We start from the raw sequence: 24,123 nt of genomic DNA, 5'->3' as shown, positions 1-24,123 counted from the left end.
CAATGTCTCCTGTGCTTATACTGCAGCCCTAGCCCCTATGTCTCCTGTGATCATGCCCCAGCCCCAATGTTTACTGTGCTTAGGCTAATTTCACACTTGCTTTTTTTTGCAGCGCGTTTTTCCCGCAAAAAACGCATTGAAAAAACGCATACAAATGCTGCGTTTTTTTCAAGCATTTTTATGAGCATGCATGAAAAAAACGCAGCGTTTTTATGCGTTTATGCGTTTTTAGTGCGTTTTTACCGCGTTTGCGTTTTTTTCCAACATTAGGTGGCCCCTCACACTAACCCAAACCATGACTTTACTAACCCTAACCCTGACCCTAACCCTTAACCAAACCATACTAACCCTGACCCTAACTCTAACCCAAACCCCTAAATTCCATTGTCAAACTAATGGTAAAAAAAAAAACCGCATGCCCAAAAAAACGCATACATAAGCATGCCAATGCGCACATATGCGCACCCATAGACTTAGAATGGGTGTCCTGCTGTAAAAAAACGCATTGCGCGCGCATGCGTTTTTTTGAGGCAAGTCGGACGCCCAAAAAATGCAACAGGATGCATTTTGTGCGCCCGAGCGCATACCGCAAAAAAACGCATGCGCGGAAAAACGCATACAAACGCATGTGTATGCGCACATAAGCGCATCCCATGCAAAGTATAGGGAAAAAAAAAGCATGCGTTTTTTAGCGCTAAAATCACGCGAAAAAAACGCAAGTGTGAAACCAGCCTTATACTGCAGCTACAGCCCCAATGTCTCTTGTGATCACGCCCCAGTCCCAATGTGTAACAATTATGAAGATACTAAGGAATCTGATTGCATAGGATAAGAACAAATCTGAGACAGAGGTTGTGACAAAATAAACTGTATTAACAAGCAAGGTGTACAACATAAACTAACAGAGATTATCCTGAAATTACAACAAAGTGCAAACAGCACAAAACGAAAATGTCCAGCAACAGCGTTAAAAGTAGCTGAGTGTGACCGGCACTTATACGTAACGAAAATATCCAGCAACTATGTTATATGAAGCAGAGTGTGACTGGCCCTTATACGTAACGAAAATGTCCAGCAACTTTCATGGCAGTCCAGAAATATGCGAGTGATGTTCAGCAATGAGGAAGATTTCCAGTGTACTACTTTAGGACTGAAAAGGTCCTGCAAAGTCCAGCACCGCAGCCCACACAGACACAGTTCAAGAATTGGTTCACTGATAATAATGTCAAAGGTTCTTACGGACACAGCAGTTCCAGAAAAGTATAAGGCTGGGTTCACACGTAGCAGAACTCTTGCGGAAATTACCGCGAGAATTCCGGAATTCCATTCCGCAGGAAAATCGCATTTTAAATTCCCGCGATCTTCCCGCGGAAAAACTAGCATTTTGCAAGCGTAATTAGCTTGCAGAATTGCTAGCGTTTTCCAAGCGATCTGGAGCATCGCTTGGAGAACTGATTGACAGGTTGGTCACACTCGTCAAACATAGTGTTTGACGAGTGTGACCAACTTTTTACTATTGAGGCCGCCTATGCGGCATCAATAGTAAAAGATAGAATGTAAAAATTATAAAAAAAATATATTGTTATTCTCACCTTCCGACGACCCGCGCAGCCTTCCCGCCTCTCTTCACGTTCCCGGTCCCAGTAATCCTTTGCGACAATTACCGCGATGACGTCTGTTCTCGCGGGACTGCGACGTCTCGCGGTCATTCGCGATCCCGCGAGTACGGACGTCATCGCTCGCAAAGGCTTACTGAGACCGGGAGAGTGGCGGGAAGGCTGCGCGGGACGTCGGAAGGTGAGAATAACAATATTTTTTATTTTAAATTCTATTTTTTACAGGGATATGGTACCCAAAGCCCGGAGGACAGTCTCCTCTCCTCCAGACCGTGGGTAACATCCGCAAATGTTCTGCTTACTTTTCGCATGGTGTGCACAGCCACATGCGGAAAGTAGATTTACAAAGAACATATCATCCCCTGAGGAAGAAGTGTTAACTTCAAAACGCGTTGGGAATTAAAAGTATATAAGTATATTATCTGCAAGGAGTCGTTTGTCCAGCAGCGCATGTTTAAATCCAAAAATTCTTTCTTTGTAAATCTAATGATTTATGGTCACGGAGTGGCCATTTGGATGTGCAGCAGCTTGACCTCTATTCCGTTGTGCCTGAAACTCTCCTGCTATTGGTGAGTATAATAGCTTGATTTATATCCATTTTACTTGGGTAAGACCCTATTGCGCTCTTTCTCTTTTAGTTTTAACCACATGCGGAAACAATGCATTCCTGTTATGATTGAGTCACCGCAGGAGGCAAAAACAGAAATGCTAGCTAAGTCCAGAAAACCAGAGAGGTTGGCAGCTATCGGATTGCAGACCCCTGATCCTATCCACAACAACTAACAGTAGCCGTGGGGAGTTCCTACGATGCCCTAGACCCCTCGATCACAGCCGGAGAATTAAATAGGCCTAAAGAAAGAAAGGGGAAATCTAAACTTCCCCAGAGCAGACCCCAAAGCAATAGGCAGCCCCCAACATATAATGACGGTGAAGCAAGATGAAAACACTAACACAGACAGAAAGATAGACTGAGCAAAGACGGGGCCCAAGCTAACTAGATAGGAAAGGACAGGAAGGCTGCTGTCTGCAATCCGTGAAAAACCCTATGAAAATAAGAGCCAACAGACTGACAGTGAAAAAGGCCCTGAAGACGCTAGGCTTCAAAAAAGCTATGTCAGTACTCAGGAATATTCTGAAGACAGAGCAACAGGCAAAAGGAGATTCAGCTCACCCCAGAAGGGAATGGCAGAATCCAGAAAAGCAAGGAAAACAAAACACAAATGCTAACAGGCAAAGCAGAAAACTTAGCTTTAGAGGAGCAGGAATCAGACTGGTGTCCTAGAAGTCCACAGAGAAATCACCCGCAGGGCAGAAGGGCGTCGGCAGCCTTATATCCAGTCCGTGACTCCACTCAGCCAGTCATCCTCATTAGGCTCAGGTGCCTGATAATCAGGCTCATTACCTTCCTTTACCAGAATAGGGAGTTCACCAGACCTCAGTGACAGAGGGGAAAATTAACTCACAACACATTCCTATGGGTGCGGGATCGCCGCGATTCCACGAAATTAATGAGCATGCTGCGTTTTTTACCGCGAAGCGATTCCGCCGCGGTAAAAACCGCAGCATTGCGGAATCCCATAGGAATGCATGGGATGCTTATTTTTCGCGGCAAAATCACGCGGTTAAAAGCGCCGCGGAAACGCGAAAAAAAGCTACGTGTGAACTCAGCCAAACTCCTCACTTAGACGTCCGACCAAAGCTAACCACAGACAGGATCAGGAAGCAGCACAGATGACTGAAGGCAGCTGGAAGTGATGAGGCACAACACCAAGTAACGAGCAGCAGTAGGTACTACAGAAGCAAGCCAGGAGGAAGCTCAGGAGCCAGCAGCACACAAAATACTCAGGCAAGGAGTGTTTCCCAACCCGGACTTAAATAACAGGACGGGCAGGACGAAGTACCAGACTCCATCTTGGATAATGGTAAAACAGGCTCCATGGAACATCCGGAATCCTTACACAATGTCTTCTGAGATCATACCCCAGCCCCACTGTTTCCTGTGCTTATACTGCAGCCCCAGCCCCAATGTCTCCTGTGCTTATATTGCAGCCCCAGTGTCTCCTGTGCTTATACTGGAGCCCCAGTGTCTCCTGTGCTTATACTGCAGCTCCAGCCCCAATGTCTACTGCACTTATGCTGCAGCCACAGCCCCAATGTCGCTTGTGAACATGCCACTGCCCCAATATCTCATGTGCTTATACCGCAGCCCCAATGTCTCCTGTGATCATGCCCCAGCCCCAATGTTCCATGTGCTTATACCACAGCCCCATCCCCAAAGTCTCCTGGGATCATGCCTTGGCCGCAGTGATTCCTGTCATTATACCCCAGCCCCAATGTCTCCTGTGATCATGCCCTAGCCCCAATGTCTCCTGTGATCATGTAACAGCCCTAATGTCTCCTGTGATCATACCGCAGCTCCTGCCCCAATGTCACCTGTGATAATGCACCAGCCCCAATGTCTCGTGTGCTTATACCGCAGCCTCAATGTCTCCTGTGATCATGCCCCAGCCCCAATGTTCCATGTGCTTATACCACAGCCCCATCCCCAAAGTCTCCTGTGATCATGCCCCAGCTGCAATGTTTCCTGTGATCATATCCCAGCCCCAATGTCTCCTGTGATTATACCCCAGCCCCAATGTCTCCTGTGATCATGCCACAGCCCCAATGCCTCCTGTGATCTTGCTTCAACCCCAATGTCTCTTGTGATCATACCGCATCCCCAGCCCCAATGTCTACTGTGATCATACCACACAGCTCCTCATCCAATGTCTCTTGCGATCATACCACAGCCCTAAACCCAATGTCTCCTGTGATCATGCCCCAGCTCCAATGTCTCCTGTGCTTATACCGCAGCCCTAGCCCCTATATCTCCTGTGATTATGCCCCAGCCCCAATGTTTACTGTGCTTATACTGCAGCTACAGCCCCAATGTCTCTTGTGATCATGCCCCAGTCCCAGTGTGTAACAATTATGAAGATACTATGGAATCTGATTGCATAGGATAAGAACGAATCTGAGACATAGATTGTGACAAAATAACTGTATTAACAAGCAAAGTGTACAACATAAACTAACAGAGAAAATCCTGACTTTACAATGAAGTGCAAACAGCGCAATATGAAAATGTCCATCAACAGCGTTAAAACTAGCTGACTGCGACCGGCACTTATACGTAGCGAAAATATCCAGCATCTATGTTTTATGAAGCAGGGATTATACTGCAACCTCAGCCCCAATGTCTCCTGTGCTTATGCTGCAGCCCCAGCCCCAATGTCTCCTGTGCTTATACTGCAGCCCCAGCCCCAATGTCTCCTGTGCTTATACTGCAGCACCAGCCCCAATGTCTACTGCACTTATGCTGCAGCTGCAGCCCCAATGTCGCTTGTGATGATGCCCCAGCTCCAATGTCTTCTGTGACCCTACCACAGCCCCAATATCTCCTGTGATCATATCGCAGCTCCAGCCCCAAAATCTCCTATGGCTGCTGCTTCTGTCTTAAAGTGTGGGACGGTAACGCATTGCACGCTAACTCCGGTCACAAAGTACGTTCTGCCTCTGGCACTGGCCAGGGTTATTACGTAGTCCTTCATTGCATGTGCATGAAGTGTTTAGTAGTGAACGCTGCGTGCTCATTCTCCCAGTGCAACGAGGGTTTGAAGGGCCGGCAAAACGTGGCTGTCAGCCCGAGCAATGTGGCACCCAGAAATCTGCCCAGTAGCCATAGAAAAAGGTCATCAAAAGGCCAGAGGTTACCCACCTCTGCTATAAGGGAATAGAGACTATGCAGGCCGCCATTTATTTCCCCTCCATCATGCTGGCCGTTTGTGTAACTTTTGAAATTAGGGACATTGTTCTTTGATGGCTATCTAAGCAAGCATAAAGAAATAGTTTTTTTCTTTATTGAAAAGGACTTGTTTTTGTGTTTTTTTTTTGTAATCTAATACATACTGTATATAGCAAAGCACAGATTTCTTATCCGTTTCTGAAAAATTGAAAGACAATATCGATACACTTCCTGTTGTCAAATATTATTACTGCCTACTACAGGTAAATAGAACATGTCAATATATTTGTCATGTGACAAGGCTCGTGAAAGAGTTGATATTGACTTTTAGGATTGCTACAACCTATAGGTGATGGTAAAGATCCACTCCTCTTCTCCTCTGAAGAGGCTATTTGCACTTGTAAATAAAAAAAATCTTTGGAGCCATCCCTATGGCCAAGTGTAAAAAGTAATCATTATTTTACACATTTTGAAAAATCATTACTGTGTTTATTAAGTTGTATTTGTGTTATTTTACGTGCATATTAAAAATGTCTTGTTTTTTAGGTAGAAATGACAAAACTTCAGAAGAGTTATGTGGCATTAGCAGATCAAATGAATCTTATTCTGTCTAAACGTCTGTGGTATGTTATGATAGAGCAGTTCCTGATGAAGTATGTATGGAGTGGAAGCGGCCTTGTTATGGTGGCTGTGCCCATCATCACTGCAACCGGGTTTGCAGATGGAGGTAAGAATTACTGCTATCATAATTGTGAAATTGATGGTCAGTGTGTTGTTTCAGTTTATTCTGATAGACTTTCAGCCATACATGGACATTTATGTAATGGTATATACTTAGTTTATCATCTATTGCATTTGTTATACTTCGCTGGCATCTACTGGCCATTGCTGTATTACACTGTAATATTTTGTTATGGTACTTTCCCATAATACCTCTCTGTCTATAGCTCCTCCTATCTTTTACGTTCTGTTTTCCTGTTTTTGTACTCCGGGCCATCTTGTAACACACATGCGCTGCAGCGCTGGAGAAAGGATTCTCTTGCTACCTCCAACCTGGAGCTCCTATCATCTCTAATCTGGTGCTTCTATAACAGCTCTAACCTACAGTCCTCCTACCTCATCTCCATTCCTTCATCTTCCTTGACATCTCATCAAGGTACTGTAAATAAAGCCTGTTGAATTCATCACTGCATCATCCTTCCGGACCACCACGCGCCGCTGATAGGGATTGGGAGCACAGGCTGACGAGTAACGCTATCCGCCATTGTTTATATAGAGATTCGTGATCACATCCCTCAGACACATCTCATCCACGTATATCGGTGGCAGAATAGTAACAAGAGACCTAAGTCTACAGTTGTCTGTGTGTATATGCATTATCTGCTAGCAAGTCTTAACCGTCCACCATCTTAGCTAAAACATGTCCACAAAAGGCACCGTGGACCCATCTGCAAGTGAAGCACATCAGGTTCCTGACACCATAGATGCTGCAGGAGCAGAGTCCGCACTTACTGCAGAGCAAGATGTACGACCCAAACGTGTAACCAGGCCAACACAAAAGGCCAGAGAGAACTTTGAGATTACTAGAGACGAGTTCCATGATGTCCTAGAACATTTATGGGGCAGAGTTGATCACTATTTAGCAGCTCTTCCACGCTCTCACAGTGACGCCGCAGATTTATCCACCAAATTGAAGAGTATATCTGCCGCCTATGATCGCTACCAGAGACTGCAAGGTACATCACATTCCTGAGTAACTGTGACATGGAAGACGCCCCAGCAGAACTAGCTGAAAGGGAAACTCTTCTCCAAGAAAAGACCTCATTAGTACAAGATGCCCAGGATAAAGCAGAACTCCGCATCGCTCACCTCCAAGAAGCCAGGTCACATCGCACAACATCGATCAAAATCACATCTTCGTCTTCCAGATCATCTCACTCCAGGAAGTCAACATTGCCCGAAAAGATACTGGAGATCCGTGCGGCTGCAGAGGAAGCTAGAGTAAAAAGCTCCTTTGCTAAGAGGGAGGCTGAAGTGGAAGTAGAAGCCCAAATGGAAGCTCAAAGAAATGAGATGGAGGCTCAAAGAAACAAAATGGAAGCTCAAAGGAAATTAAAAATACTCCAAGCAGAAAAGGAAGAAGCAACAGCCCTTGCTAAACTGAAGGTTCTTGAACAAGCATTGGGACAAGAAGATAATTCGTATTGTCTTATTCCAGGAGAAATGGAGGACTCAGCTGATCGCACTTCTGACTACGTGCTAAGACATTTAACATCTGCACCAGCACCACCTCCAGTTTCTAACACGGATGCGCCCGCAAGTCAAGAAATGTCGCCACCTACTGCCGACAAGGTAACTTCCAGCACTAACTCACAATTTAGGCCACAGCCAGCAGAACCTATAGAGACTAAACCGCAGTTTAACCCTTATGCTGCATCATTTCTTCCTGATTTGTCGCAGTCATATAAGCCAGAGAACTTACATCCCCTAAGGATACCACAAGGTCATCCTGCAACGATGACCGGGAGATCGGACATGTCTGACTTTGCCAGATACATGATTCGCCGGGAGTTAATAAACATTAGTCTCTCGAAGTTTGATGATCGTGCCGAGAATTATAGAGCCTGGAAATCGACCTTTCAAGCAGTGATCCAAGACCTTAATCTCACTGGCAAAGAACAACTGGATTTGCTTGTTAACTGGTTAGGCCCTGAATCAGCAGAGCGCATAAAGACAATAAGGGCAGTTCATGTGGACTATTCAGATGCAGGTCTTATTGCAGTCTGGGAGAGACTGGAACAAACCTACGGCAGCTCAGAAGTCATAGAATGTGCCTTATTTAAAAGACTGCAAACTTTCCCAAAGAGAACTAACAAGGACAATAGAAAACTTCAAGATCTGAGCGACCTGCTAAAGGAAATAGAATTAGCAAAATTAGACCCACGTCTCTCAGGACTGAGATACCTAGATACTGCTCATGGCGCTAATCCAATAGTGTCCAAGTTGCCACACAGCATGCAGGATAAATGGGCAGACCACGGCTCACGGTATAAAAGGCAGCATGATGTGTCCTTTCCCCCCTTTTCACATTTTTCCAGGTTCATCAGTGACCAAGCTCGGAAGAAGAATGATCCCAGCTTCGACGTCACTGAGCCTACTCCACCAGCATCATCATCATCTACAAGGTATGATAACATTGCCAAACGTAGAGATTCAAGGAACATATTATACGTGAGAAAGACTGACGTTCCACTTACTACACCTGCCTTCACTAAAACAAATAATGTTGCTCCTAAAGTCATGGACAGTAACCGTATATGCCCTATCCACAAAAGGCCTCACCCACTTAAAGAATGCCGTGGATTCAGAGCAAGGACTTTGCAGGAGCGTAAAGATACCCTCAAGGAGCTTGGGATATGTTATGTGTTGTGCCTCCTCAGACCATCTCGCTAGGACTGTAAGGCCGCCATTAAGTGCACTGAATGCAGCAGTGATAAACGTCACAGCCTTGCAACCCATGCCAGCTCCATACAACTCGCAACCTTCTGCGACATCCAATCCTGCTCAAAAGCATGGCGGGGAGCCACAAGTTCCTGATCCAACTGCAACTGCTGTTTCCTCCTCATGTATTGAGGTATGTGGAGAAGGGACTGTTCCTAAATGCTGTGCCAAGGTATGTCTGGTTAAGGTCTATCCAGAAGGACAACCCGACAAGGCCTCCAAAATGTATGCCATAATAGATGAGCAAAGTAACCGATCTCTAGCAAGGCCCAAATTCTTTGAGATCTTTAACATAAAAGGGACAAACGACTCCATACACCTTCAACACCTGCTCTGGTCGTATTGAGACTTCTGGAAGGAGAGTCTCTGGGTACATAGTCTCTTCATTCAAGGGAAACGATTATATACCCTTGCCAACCCTAATTGAATGTGACCAGATACCTGATAACAGGGAGGAGATTCCCACTCCGGAAGCCGTGCTTCATCATCACCACTTGAGGCACCTAACTAAAGAAATCCCTCCTCTGGACATGAATGCTGATATTCTGGTCCTACTCGGGAGGGACATTCTGAAGGTCCACAAGGTGCGCCCACAATGTAACGGCCCAGATGATGCACCATATGCCCAAAGACTCGACCTAGGCTGGGTAATCGTGGGCGATGTATGTTTGGATAGGAGTCACAAGGCATCCGAAGTCAATGCCTGTAAAACGTGTGCTCCAAAATTGTCGCGCAGCTCACTTTAAGCCATGCCCTCATCACTACGAAGTGAAAGAAAGGTTCTCTGATTGCATCCAAGAGCCTGACATCATTCCAACTCCCTACAGTGATGACTTAGGGAGAACAGTGTTTCACACGTCAAAAGATGACAACAAAGTCGCCTTATCCATAGATCCATAGAAGACAAGGAGTTTCTTAAAATGATGGACAGTGGATTCTTCAAAAATGAATCTGACCGCTGGGTTTCTCCCTTACCCTTCAAGGCTTCAAGGACCAGGCTTCCTAAAAACAACAGGCCTTATCTAGATTCATCTCGTTGCAGAGAACATTGAGGAACAAGCCTGAAATGAAGGAACATTTCATAGGCTTTATGGACAAGATATTTCGCAATGACCACGCAGAGCCAGCTCCACCATTGCAAGCTGATGAAGAATGCTGGTATCTACCTTCCTTTGGAATATATCATCCAAGAAAGCCGAAACAAATCAGAGTGGTGTTCGATTCAAGCGCCAAACATGACGGCGTATCTCTGAATGACGCTCTCCTCACTGGTCCGAACCTGACTAATAACCTGGTGGGAGTGCTCATGAGATTCAGAAAGGAACCGGTCGCCATTACCGCCGACATCGAACAAATGTTCCATTGTTTCGTCGTGCAACAAGATCACAGAAATTATCTCCGTTTTCTATGACACCGAGACAATGACACCAACAAGGAGATGGTCGAATACCGCATGAAGGTGTACGTGTTTGGAAACAGTCCTTCTCCTGCAGTCGCTACATACGACCTGCGTAGGACCGCATCCGATGGCGAAGCAGAGTTCGGGAAGGATGCCCAACAGTTCGTTGAAAAGGACTTCTACGTGGACGTCGGTCTTAAATCCCTGCTCACAGCGGAAGAAGCCATAGATCTGCTCAAACGGACTCAAGGTATGCTTTTTAAAGCTCATTTAAGATTGCATAAAATTGCCTCCAATAGTGCTGTTGTCATGAAGGCCTTTCACCCTAATGATCATGCCGCAGAATTTAGAGACTTGAATCTAGGCCCAGACAATCCACCAGTACAGAGAAGCCTAGGCTTGAGGTGGAACTTGCTAAAGGACTCCTTCAGCTTTCAGGTTAGTGGTGTGGAAAAACCATTTACTAAGCGCGGGGTTCTGTCAGTGGTGAACAGTCTATATGATCCACTTGGGTTTATCGCACCCCTGACTATACAAGGCAAGCTCCTGCTGAGACAAATCTTAGAGTGCATTAAGGACTGTGATGTACCACTCCATGCGGACCAGCAACTAAGGTGGAAGTCGTGGAGAGAATCTTTGTGCCTTGGATAAGATCCACATACCACGTTGTTACACTCCGGCATCCCTAGCTACGAGTCAAAGGAAAGAGATTCATGTATTCGCTGATGCTTCCACTGAAGCTATTGCCGCTGTTGCTTACTTGAAGGTTGTAGACTCTAACAATGCAGCCCATGTTGGATTTCTGTTTGGAAAGGCTAAACTGGCTCCTAAACCTGAGCACACCATACCCAGACTGTGTGTACTGTACTAGCCATAGAGATTGCAGACTTCATACAGAGCGAACTAGCTATTCACGTGGATGACACAAAATTCTACACAGACAGTAAGGTAGTTCTGGGCTCCATATATAACCAGACGAAACGCTTCTACGTCTGTCAGTAACCGCATGGAAAGAATCAGGAAATCCTCTAAGCCCCAGCAATGGCAGCATGTCCCATCCCATCTTAACCCTGCGAACCTTGCTACAAGACCAGTGTCTATTGATGCCTTTGCAAGCTCTTCTTGGTTAACAGGACCAGGGTTCCTTCATGACCAATGCGAAGAGACTGCCGTTGAAGACAGCTTCAATCTTCAGGATCCAGATGTCGACCCAGAGATCCGTCCTGATGTCAGCACCTTCATTACCAAATTCAAGGAGAAGGTTGGCTTGGACTGTCAGCATTTTGATCGCTTCTCAAGATGGACGAGGTTGGTTCGTGCCATTGCAAGGTTAGTACACATTGTACAATGCTATCGCAATAAGGACAGTAACTATGATTGTCATGGTTGGCATATCTGCCATAAGCCTCTCTCTGCAGAAGAAATTGCTCTGAGTGAACTCTTTGTGATACGCAATGTGCAGCAGAATGTTTTTCACAAGGAACTGGAATGTATACGTAAGAAACAAGGTGTTCCTAAAAACAGCCCCATTGTCAACTTAAACCCAGTAATAGACGAGAGGTGTTTATTGAGAATTGGTGGTCGTTTAAACAAGGCTAAATTGGATGAGGCAGAAAAGAATCCTCTAATTATTCCTGGTCATCACCATATCACCACTTTACTAATACGACATTACCATGAAAAAATCAAACATCAAGGCAGACACTTCACTGAAGGAGCCTTAAGAGCTGCAGGCCTCTGGATTGTGGGAGCAAAGAGACCGATTTCCCATTTAATTCATTGTGTTCTGTGTCGTAACACAAGAGGAAAACTGCAACAACAACAGATGTCTGATTTGCCTGCCGATAGGACAAGCACAGAGCCTCCATTTACCTATGTTGGCTTGGACGTTTTTGGCCCATGGGCAGTCGCTGCACGTCGTACCAGAGGCGGACATGCAGAAAGTAAATGTTGGGCGATGTTGTTCACGTGCATGAGTGTACGAGCAATACACATAGAAGTGATAGTCTATGGATTCCTCCAGTTTCATCAATGCCCTAAGGCGATTCTTCTCCATCAGAGGACCAGTAAAACAATTAAGATCTCATTGTGGAACAAACTTTGTAGAGGCCTGTCGAGAACTACAACTGAATTCAACACCAGTCCAGAACTTCTTGACAACCAATGGCTGTACCTGGGTCTTCAATCCTCCTCATGCTTCCCATATGGGCTGATCAGGGGAAACAATGATAGGCATTACTCATCAGATACTGGAATCTATGCTGATGGACTCAAATCTTTCAAGACTCACTCACGAGACCTTGTCCACTTTCTTAGCAGAAGTCTCTGCTATAGTAAACTCAACACCTCTTGTACCCATATCTATGGATCCAGAATCTCCTACTATTCTCACTCCGGCAACTCTCCTCACCCAGAAACTTGGAACTGTTCCTAACCCGCCTGAAGATTCTGTGTCCGGTGACAAATATCAGAAACGGTGGAAGCATGTGCAACATATGGCTAATTGTTTCTGGAATAGATGGAAGGAGTACCTGACACTTCTCCAAAAACGAAGAAAATGGCAACAAGTAAAGCCAAATTTACAAGTAGGAGATATTGTCCTCATGAAAGACCAGAAGGAGGAAAGAAACACATGGCCTATGGGACTTGTATCTAAAACCTTTCCAAGTGACGATGGCAAGGTACGAAAGGTAGAAGTGACAGTTGCTAAGCAAGGTGACCCCAAATCCTTCTTTAGGCCTATATCAGACATTATCTTACTCATTCCGGTTGAGGATTGATTATCCATCCAATCAGTAGGAACTCTTTCAAGGAACTTAGACCTTTGGATTACAAATGGGTTGGAGACAGTTTGGCCTAGCGTGGCTACTTCATCCGAAAATAGGTTATCCTTTGGATTACTTCAGGAACTCGTTATAGACATTCGTCTATCTTGTTAAACAATATGTTATTGTCGCATTGCATGCATTGTTTTTTATCTTACAGGTTGAGGTATCCCTCCATGTACTTCAGGTAAACACTCCCAATTCGAGACTGTTGATATGTGAAATCCAAGGATTTCAGACGGGGAGTGTGCTGTTTCAGTTTATTCTGATAGACTCAGCCATACATGGACATTTATGTAATGGTATATACTTAGTTTATCATCTATTGTATTTGTTATACTTTGCTGCCATCTACTGGCCATTGCTGTATTACACTGTAATATTTTGTTATGGTACTTTCCCATAATACCTCTCTGTCTATAGCTCCTCCTATCTTTTTCGTTCTGTTTTCCTGTTTTTGTACTTCGGGCCATCTTGTAACACACATGCGCTGCAGAGCTGGAGAAAGAATTCTCTTGTTACCTCCAACTTGGAGCTCCTATCATCTCTAATCTGGTGCTTCTATAACAGCTCTAACCTACAGTCCTCACTCCTATCTCATCTCCATTCCTTCATCTTCCTTGACATCTCATCTCATCAAGGTACTGTAAATAAAGCCTGTTGAATTTATCACTGCATCATCCTTCCGGACCACCACGCACCGCTAATAGGGATTGGGAGCACAGGCTGGCGAGTAACGCTATCCGCCATTGTTTATATAGAGATTCGTGATCACATCCCTCAGACACGTCATCCACGTATATCGGTGGCAGAATAGTCAGAGTTAAAATTGGATGCTTTTTATTACTGCTTTAATGCCCTGAAACTGTCTTATTATTTTCATCTTTTAACTTTTAATGTCTTTAACTTGTTTCCTGGGGTAAATAGCAAGGACTCAGAAAGGAAATATAAAGCTTCGATTCATCAAAGCATTTGTTCCAGAAAACTGGCGTAAAAATATTTGAAAAGGTGTAAAATGTTTGCGCAATGTGAGGCTACTGAAATAGCACAAGAAGAGGACTTAAAAATCCTCCAATAATACAAGAAAACAGTAAAAAAGAAGAGAGGTTTACCCGTCCAGGCCTCCAGACAAATGCACTATCAGGATGCAGTGGACCCATATAATTAAGATGGCAACACAGGTGCAAGAATACCCTTGAAACAACCGCTCACAGCCTACCAAATCATGGAGGGGCGGTTGCCTGGTATATTAATGCACAATAAAAACTTGTATGCGGCGCTGTTCACACTATGACAATGCACAGCATCCAGGTTAACAGCCTAGTAGTGACACCCTTCTATTAGATCAGGCGGGCTGCCCAGCGCTATCAAAATGCATGCCATGTGAACAGACACCGCAGTTTACAAGACCAAATGGGCCCAACTTCACCCTGAATAAAAAGTGCAAAAAAACACATAAAAAATGTGAGGTATTAGCTGATATTTTGGCCAAAATACGTGAGCCCGTAACCTGCGCCAAAGGTCCCCACGTTTACGGGTCCCTAACACTAAATCCTAACACTGAAATAGCACAAGAAGAGGACTTAAAAATCCCCCAATAATACAAGAAAACGTGAGGCTACACAAAAATGTACTTTTCACGCCATTTTCATCCAGCTTCAAGTGGGTAGTGCTGGGACAGCACGTGGCAACCCCGCTCATCAAATTCAGAATATAAGATTTGTGGCAAGTCATACCAAGGCCCATGCCACTTCACGCCTCACTTGATTCATACATACACCTCTTAATTAATCAGGCGCCTCGCACTCCAACATGCTCCCTCATCAAGATTGGCATGAACATCACCGATCTTGCTGAATCAGGGCCATAGTCTTTATTGTGTAGTCTGGCTCAGAGTAAGCACACAAACCAACAAGTTGTATCCAGCTCTACCCTCTTGCTTCTTCTAAGGTACATGGCATTCCTATCTGCCATGGCTTCATTGCGGAGGTCACCAGGGCTGCCTTAGGGGTAAATGAATGACAGATGAAGAGGGCCCAATGAAATTAACTTCTTATTTCTGAAATTGAAAGCAGAAGAAAGCTAAAAAAAAAAAACAGACAAACCATGAAGAAAGAATAAAATATCATTAGTGTGGCTGTGAATGTATGGGAGAATCTGTTACTAGTATGATATGGAGATTTTTTCACTGTATGAGGACTGTTTGCTAGCACAATATGGTGGTCTTATGCATATAACAAATGGGGCACCGTGGACTGCATGTGATAAGTGTTTAGTAACTATCCTGTTACAGTGGAATTGTAGATGATGGTGTTATGGATTACTCTTGTTTGCACCAAATAACAGAGGTGGAGGTAGCTGCAGAAGTTATGGGGCAGAGCATTACTATGAGGACACTGCAGCTGGCACCTTTATGTAAGTCTCTTATCCATATGAATATTAAATCGTCACACCACATTTATTTATTAGTATTATTTATTTTTATAGCACCAGTGATGCCGTGGTGCAGTACATGAGAAGAGATTACATACAAAATACAAATATAAATGATAGTGTCTTCAGTGTACTAGACATAAATCAATATATGATGTCGATCAAAAAGTTCATGTCAACATTATCACAATCATGTAGAAGACAGAAAAACATAAAAAAATAAAACAGGGAAAAAACTCAAATGGCAAATAAAAAACAATAAACAAACAAATTTTAATCGTGCTCCAAAAAAGAGGATGTAAAGGATCTCAGCTAGTACTGTAGAATATAGAGATTCTAAATGCAACAGCATCACCATTGGGTGGTATATATAGGTAAATAAAATGAAGGGCAAAAGGAGAGGGACCTACCCGACTGCTAGTGTAAGGATACTGGTACGGACAAGCAAAAAAATCAAATCAAGGTAATACTTGCTGCCGTATGGCACCTGTGTGGAAGATGTATGCCATGTGAGGTATATGGTGTACTAGGTTGAAAGTGTCAGTTAGAATAATGACCCACCTAATGACACATATTCATGAGGACAGCCAGGGAGAATTGTGAGTCCTAGGTCCTGAAGCAAAAAGAATAAATCAGTCTAGAAAGAAGTAATGATGTCAGTGGTATGGGGAAGTACAAGACCTACCTAGGTCTAAGGGGTATGGCAGAGTTGCTGCTGTTTAGGTTCAAAATTGACCCGGTATCTACCGGAAGTCATATGAATAGTCAGGCTGGGAAAAGAAAATATGACGTAAGTGGCTTAAAATAAAATATAAAACGGGAAGACGGATAAGAGTCCCTTACCAGTGGTGTCCAGTGGGGATGTGTGTCCTTGTGACCGCGGTGTCCAAGGTTGTCAGGCAGTGTTGAGCGCAGACCCACTGCAGTTTAAATAGGGGGTGGGCGGGATACAGCAAAATTCGATCCTTAATGCATTGTGTTGTCTTCCCAATGTATAAGAGACCACAGGGGCATTTTATTAGGTAGACTACAAAGGTTGTGTCACAAGTAGCATAGTCCCTGATTGTATATTTTTTACCACAGTGTGGATGAAAGAAGGTATCGCCCTTAAAGACATTATTCCACTGGTGGCACTTCAGGCACGGGAAGGTTGCTAGATTTCGGGGTTTGTAAGAACCGCTGTGTAGAAGTACAACTTGATGTGCCAATGTCGGCCCTGATTAGAGTGTCCCGAATGTTGGGGGCCCTTTTGAAGCAGGGTAGAAAGGGGTTTTGGAACTCAGGTATGTTAGGATGTGCTGTCCTTAGAATGTTCCAATGGCGTCTGATGGTCTGGTGTAGGATATATGCATAAGGATGTTAGGTATGGACAAATGGAATATGTTTACCCATCTCCGAACGAGTTGATGATGAAGGAACGATAGAGTTGTCAAGTAGGCTTGGTGGGTATCCGCGTTCCTCAAATTTGGAACGCATTTCCTCAAGTCTCTGCTTCCGTCTAGTAGTGTCTTAACTTTCTGATCAACACCATGTATTGATTTATGTCTAGTACACTGAAGAAGGTCAAGATATGACCGAAATGTTTGTGAAACTGATGTACTAAACCTTGGAATACATTAAATCTTTTAACATTTAAGTTGAGTGCCAAGTTTATTATATTATCTTTCTGGTATGGTACCCTACTTGTACACCTACTCGGTAGTGCCACATTTTGCTTTATCACTGAGTGGGCATTAAAGACTTGCTTTGTTTGGTCTACCTTATTTTTTAAATGTGCGGCAACGTCTTCTGCAGAGATGAGGGAGGTTGGAAGGGCAGTGAAGGACGGAGGAGGAAGTTAAAAGTGTTGAATAAATGTTTGGGGGCAGTGGACTATGGAGGAGGGAGTTAAAAAGTGTTGAATAAATGTTTGTGGTTGTTGGATAAAGAAGATACAAGGGTTGTGAAATAGACCGGATTAGCTGAGGTGAGGGCAGATTTGAATGTGAAAATTGCTGTTTTGTGTATTTTTTTAAACCGTCTTTATTGAGTGTAACACAAAGTATAAATATAATGTCCAATAATATAACAGAAGAACATTTATGTAATATTATTAACATTAGACGGCATTTTTTCAACTATATCCCCCCCGCCCCTCCCACTCCTCTCCCCCGGGCAAACTCCATAACTTCTTAACACAATTTCAATCCAGTCTAAGGGATATTACCATCAAGCTGCTCTCTCGTATACCAGTTGGTGAGCTGGAAACAACTATGTATCGCCTGGCGTGTGGAAGATGTCTGAGTATTGATAAAAGAGGACCATGTGAAAAAAAAAAAGCGTTCAGTGTCTTTTTCTTTATTAAGTAAGGCCTCTATCCAATCCATTTTGAAGAGATATGTTACTTTTGTAGTAATTAGGCTTAAAGAATGAGTTACATCCTGTGCCCACAAATTTAGAATGCTTTTATGTGTGGCTGCCGCCCATATGAACAAGATGTGGCGCTGCTGGACAGAAAGCCTCACCAACTAGTCCTGTGCGAGATTATTAAATATGGCCCACTCCGGGGAGAAAGAGATAGATATGCCAAAAGTGTTGATGAGATGTTGCAGAAGTGTATCCCACATCTCCCTTATTTTTGGGCAGTCCCAAAGGCAATGGAGTGTAAGCATTTAGGGCAGGTATAGTCCCCTGAGGGGGACATTTTAGACTTGACCTCCGGGGAGATCTATGCTCTATGAAATATCATAAGAGACATGGTTATGTAACTGTCATATGGTAATTCAGAGTTAATACGCAGAGTGGCTTTCAAAAGGTCATTTACCCGACAGTTTGTTAATTGAGCAACCCATTTTCCAGGGCCTGGTGAAGAGTCTGACCAATGTATATAATGATTTATATATAAGACTCATAGAATAAGTTCCCATTTGGGCTTTAATGGATATTAAATGTAGAGGGTGTGTTCTAGCATCATCCGGTATGTCTCGCAATATTGAGCTTACGTAATGTCTAATTTGAGAGAGAGTAAAATTGTCTTCTGTAAGGATTGGGTATTTGAAAACCATGTCCTCTAAGGTAAGAAGGCATTGATTATTTGTTACCGTATCTCGGACCAGTCTACACCCATTGTTTCCAAGCACCTTGTAAATGGGAGGTGGCTTGCCTTGTTGAAAAGAGGGGTTACCTTGAAAGGGAAGAAACATCGAGATGTGGGGGTCAAGACCGCTAACTCGTCTAGCTTGGCGCCATCCTAAGATTACCGACCATAATAGAGGATTATCTTTAACCTCCACTGGAATTTCAGCATTTCGTAGGTGAAGCAATGCTGGGAGGTTGAAGGGTCTACGCATGGCCTCATCTATTGGGGTATTAGTGAAGCGATTAAAGGCGTATATCCAATCAAGGTAATGGCGAAAAGCAGCCGCTATACTGTAGAGGCGTAAATTTGGGAGATTAAGTCCACCCAAAAATTTGGTTTGCTGTAGCTTAAAAACACTAATTCTAGAGCCCCCTTCTGAGCCCCAAATAAATTGGCGGAAGGCTCGTGTCAGTAGCCGATCATCAGCTTTAGAAAGTAGAACCGGGAGCGTCTGTAAAGGAAAGAGTATTTTAGGGAAAGAGATCATTTTAATTAGATGGGCTTTACCTGCAAAGGATAATTTAAGGGATTTCTAGGATTGAATTTCTTGTATAACTACAGAAATAAGAGGCTGAACATTTAATTTATAGATGTCATGAGGATTTGATGGTAGGTCAACGCCAAGATAAGGTAAAGAATTTCTCCTCCACTGAAAGGGAAAAGGGAACGGCCACCGTTTCTGAGCAATTTTAAAAATGGCTAATGCATGAGATTTATTAAAGTTTATACAAAATCCCGAAACTGCTCCAAATTCATTAAAGGCGTCCATTATAGAGGAAATGGATTCCTTAGGATTGGATATCATGGGTTAAGATATCATCAGCAAATGCCAACGTTTTAAGTGTATGGTGACCAACCCCTATGCCCCCAAAGGAAGGGATCATCTCCAGATATCTTAGTAAGGGATCACGGGCAATATTAAACAACAAAAGTGACAGAGGACCGCATTGCCTCGTCCCCCTGAAGATGGAAAGAGGGGTTGACTGGATGCCATTAAGCCAAATCGAAGATTGGGAGTTAGTGTAAATTGTACGTATAAAATTAAAAAAGGTAAAGCCAAACAGTATATAGTTCAGAGTTCTGATAAGATGAGACCAGGACACACGGTCAAAAGCCTTATCAGCGTCGATGCTGACCAATATATTCTGCTTGGCCTTAGCCTGATAACTATGTGTGATGGCCGCTAACGCCGTCCTGATATTGTAAGTGATAGACTGACCATGGACAAAGCCCGTTTGAGATGAGGTAAGAATATCAGGAAGCATAGACTGTAATCTATTAGCCATGATTTTGGTGAGCAATTTAAAATCAACATTTAAAAGGGAAATCGGGCGGTACGAGGCAGGGAGAAGCGGATCTTTGCCTGGTTTTAGTAGTAATGACAGACAGGCTTCATTAAATCGATCTGGCAGAGAACCCGAGTCCAAAATATGGTTAAAAAGGGAGGGGAGGTGTGGAGTAATTAAGGGTTGTAACAGTTTATAAAACTCTACTGAGAACCCATCCGGGCCAGGGGCTTTATGCAGTTTTGAAGATTTAATGACTTATCTTACCTCCTCAGAAGAAATTGGTTGGTTTAGGATCTTCCGCTGAGAGTCAGAAAGCCTTGGTGGACAAGCCTTGCGTAGGAATGCATATCCATCCTCCCGAGAGTCCAGAGATGGGCCATAAAGATCTGCATAAAAGTCTCTAAAAACCGCACAAATTTGGGTTGGGTCACGAGTTAAAGAGCCATCGGGTAAGACAATATTGGGAACCCTAGTAGCCGCTTTAAATGGCTTAATTAAAGATGCCAGGAGGTGACCTGGTTTGTTACTCCAATGAAAATAACGGTTATGTTGTGTGCCTGCTCATGTAATAGGGTATTTAAATTTTGTTTAGCTGTCAGGTAAGCCTCTTAGGAGGAGGGAGTATTATGTAATTTAAAGTCTCTATACGACTGAGTGAGCTGAGAAAACAGAAAGCAAAAAACACAAATATCCTGAACTAAAAGTAAAAAATATACTGCAAATAATGCATAAAGGTAATAATAATAATAATAATAATAATAATAATAATAATAATAAGGGTATTTAGTAAACATAATTTTGATCAAAATAATGTACAAGCCATCCCGCCACGTCACGGCAACCCTTGTGGGACAGTCCCTACTCTAGTATTTAAAACCTTATCACTTGCCAAGTGGCGTGAATGTGAATAAGGGTCGAGCGGCTGACCCACTTGTAACAGCTTAGGCCAGACTGGATGGCTTTCCCAGCTCAGAAAAAGGGCGGTCACACCCCTATTGTCTCAGTTCAGATTTGTTTTTTTATTCATTTCATTGTGCATTCAGTGCATATAGGGGTGTGACCGCCCTTTTTCTGAGCTGGGAAAGCCATCCAGTCTGGCCTAAGCTGTTACAAGTGGGTCAGCCGCTCGACCCTTATTCACATTCACGCCACTTGGCAAGTGATAAGGTTTTAAATACTAGAGTAGGGACTGTCCCACAAGGGTTGCCGTGACGTGGCGGGATGGCTTGTACATTATTTTGATCAAAATTATGTTTACTAAATACCATTATTATTATTATTATTATTATTATTATTATTATTACCTTTATGCATTATTTGCAGTATATTTTTTACTTTTAGTTCAGGATATTTGTGTTTTTTGCTTTCTGTTTTCTCTGGTTAATGGTCATGTGTTAAAATGCACTTACATTGTGCATACACATTAACTTACTTGTCTCAGTTCAGATTTGTTTTTTTATTTTTTTTTTTTTTTTTACTGAGTGAGCTGGTCTAGGTGAGGCGGCAAGGAGGACAACAACTTCCTTTTTTTCTGGGACACATAAGAGATAACCTGTCCCCTAAGTACTGTTTAGCAGTGGCCCAAAATAGATTGATATCGTCCAAGTGTTCCAAGTTGTCCTCCACGAAAGTCTCCCACCAGCCTGTCATATAGTGCTTGAAATCATCTGAAGTATAGAGATAAGAGGGGAAGCGCCAGCGCAAAGACACAGATCTATTAGTGGGGAGATCCAGAGTAAGTAAGACCGGGGAGTGGTCTGAGATAATTGAAGGGAGAATGTCAACTGTTTTTAGAAGGGAAAGAAGAGAGGCAGAATTTAGCCAATAATCAATTCGAGTGTAAACATCATGTACCCTAGAATAGAAGGTATATTCTCTTCCCGTAGGGTGGCAGCACCTCCAGGCATCAACCAAGTCAAGCCTGTTTAACAAGGTAGAAATCGCTCTGGATGGAGGGTGAGATGCGGGCAGGGGGGAAGATCTATCCAAAAAAGCATCATGAAGGGTCTTTAAGTCTCCACCCAATAATATATTGGTAGGATGCCAGCTGTGAACCAACTCTTCAAGTTTAGCAAAAAAGGAGGGGCTAGTACTGTAGGGTGCGTAAACATTTATAAGGCAATATTCCCGCTGTTCAATAATAGCTCTGACTTATATATATCGCCCTGCATGGTCCGTCACCACATCCTGTATAGAATAATCGAGATCGTTATGAAACAAAATGGCCACACCACGTTTTTTCTGTGTAAAGGAAGCCTCCAAACACTCCGCATAATATCTGTTACGGAGCGCTGGGTGACCCCTGCATAGCCAGTGGGTTTCTTGTAAAAAGACAATATGGGGGCGTAGACGAGTAAGGCTAGTTTCACACTAGCGCTTTTGAACGCAGCGACGGCCTGCGCACGGCCGCTGCTAAGCCCCGCCCCCTGCCACGCCTCCGCCGGTAGCTCCGCCTACCGGCGCATGACGCTGCATGCGTCCCCTATCTTTATCACTGGGGGCACAGGCCGTGCGCAGTATGCGTTTGGCGGCGCATGCGTCCTTTTGACGGTGCGCCGACCTGCGCCAAACGCAACCTGCTGCAGTTTGGTTGCGCCAGCGCACCGTCAAAAAGGCGCATGCGCCGCCAAACGCATACTGCGCACAGCCTGCGCCCCCCGTGATAAAGATAGGGGACGCAGGGCGCATGCAGCGTCATGCGCCGGTAGGCGGAGCTACCGGCGGAGGCGTGGCAGGGGGCGGGGCTTAGCGGAGGCCGTCACTGCGTTCAAAAGCGCTAGTGTGAAACTAGCCTTATGTGATCTAGTACTTTTCTGCGCTTGACCGGTGAATTGAGGCCAGCCACATTCCATGATAGAAGTTCGATGGAGCGTATATTAATGTGAGAAGCTATGTTATTAGGGGCGGCCATGTTAACCTATCCCACATTGGGGCCAGAACATAGAAATGAGAAAAAAAGAGTAGTTGGACAAAGATCTGTCCCAGCGAGCAAACCTACCAACCCAAGTTAGCCAAAAAGACTGGACATAGAGTGAGCTCAAGGAGAGGGAACCCACCCCCCACCCCCAAACCCCAACTGAACTTAGAAACAACATATAAACCAAAAAGTTAAACATCGGGTTAAGTTATCTTAACTAATGGTATCCCCTAGAAGGAAAAACATGAGATAAGAACAAAAGTTCAATATAGATCAAGCCATAAGCTCAAAATCAAATCTTAAAGGCAAAATAACACTTGGCTACAAATCAGAGTCAAGTAACCGGAGAGGAAGCCCGGTAAGAGCGCTCAACTTCCTCTAATGCTTTATCTGGGTCATCAAAAAATACCGGTTTTCCTTGAAGCACCACCCGAAGGCGTGCAGGGTAGAGAAGAGCAAAACGATTGCCTTTGTCATGTAATAGTTTACATACTGAAGAAAAAGCACGGCGCTTGGTCACCACCAAGGAGGAGAAATCTTGAAACATAAGGAGGGAATGGCCCTCGTATTTCAATGAGGAGGTGGCTCGGTACGCCCGGAGCAACTGAAGTTTGTCCTGGTAATTGAGTAACTTGAAAATTACCGGGCGTGGACGAGCTTTCGGATCAGAGCGCTCAGGTCCAATTCTGTGCGCTCGCTCCACCACCATAGAGCCAGGCATGTCAGGCAAATTGAGTGCTCGTGGGAGCCATGAGGAAGTAATGTAGTGTAGGTCCTTTACAGATTCAGGAACACCGATGATCCGTAGATTGTTACGACGACTCCGGTTTTCCAGGTCATCAAATTTTTCCCGAAGCTGCTTTATCTCGTGGTCTCTGTCCTTTAGCTGGGTAACAAAGGATTGTACCGTGTCCTCCAAGTCAGAAATCCGCTGTTCTGCCACTGAAATTTTATTGGTGTGTTCAGTTAGCTGTGATGTGATTGATTCCAGTGATGATTAAAAAGATTGAAGTCTGGCGTCAATCACCGGCATGAGCTTCATTGTAATAGAAGCAGCAATTGCTTGCAGGGATTCCTCAGACATAGCAACATAGTTATTAATGTTGAAGGGAGACTTTACGTCCATCTAGTTCAACCCATATCAACCCATATCCTATCCTAACTTGCCCTAACATGGTGGTGTTAGAGTCAGATGTTTTAGGAGGAGATTTGGCAACCTGAGCTCTGGTCTTGACCAATTT

At 44.0% G+C, this 24,123-nt stretch overlaps 1 protein-coding gene across 6 annotated transcripts in view; it reads left to right on the top strand.

Moving 5' to 3' along the window:
- ABCD2 (ATP binding cassette subfamily D member 2) overlaps positions 1 to 24,123 on the top strand; it is a 137,991-nt gene that overhangs the window by 72,807 nt on the left and 41,061 nt on the right. For 5 of the 6 annotated variants that reach the window (XM_073573528.1, XM_073573530.1, XM_073573531.1 and 2 more), the window contains one exon: positions 5,947 to 6,127. In XM_073573528.1, the coding sequence (XP_073429629.1) occupies positions 5,947 to 6,127 (181 nt within the window). The remainder of the gene's footprint in view (positions 1 to 5,946; positions 6,128 to 24,123) is intronic. The other variant, XM_073573533.1, reaches the window with a different exon arrangement.

This window comes from Dendrobates tinctorius, unplaced genomic scaffold, assembly GCF_039654945.1.
Source record: "Dendrobates tinctorius isolate UK_male_01 unplaced genomic scaffold, ASM3965494v1 ptg000035l, whole genome shotgun sequence".
Classification (NCBI taxonomy): domain Eukaryota; kingdom Metazoa; phylum Chordata; class Amphibia; order Anura; family Dendrobatidae; genus Dendrobates; species Dendrobates tinctorius.
Note: the sequence above shows the minus strand (reverse complement) of the source record. Positions and strands in the feature narration are given on the sequence as shown.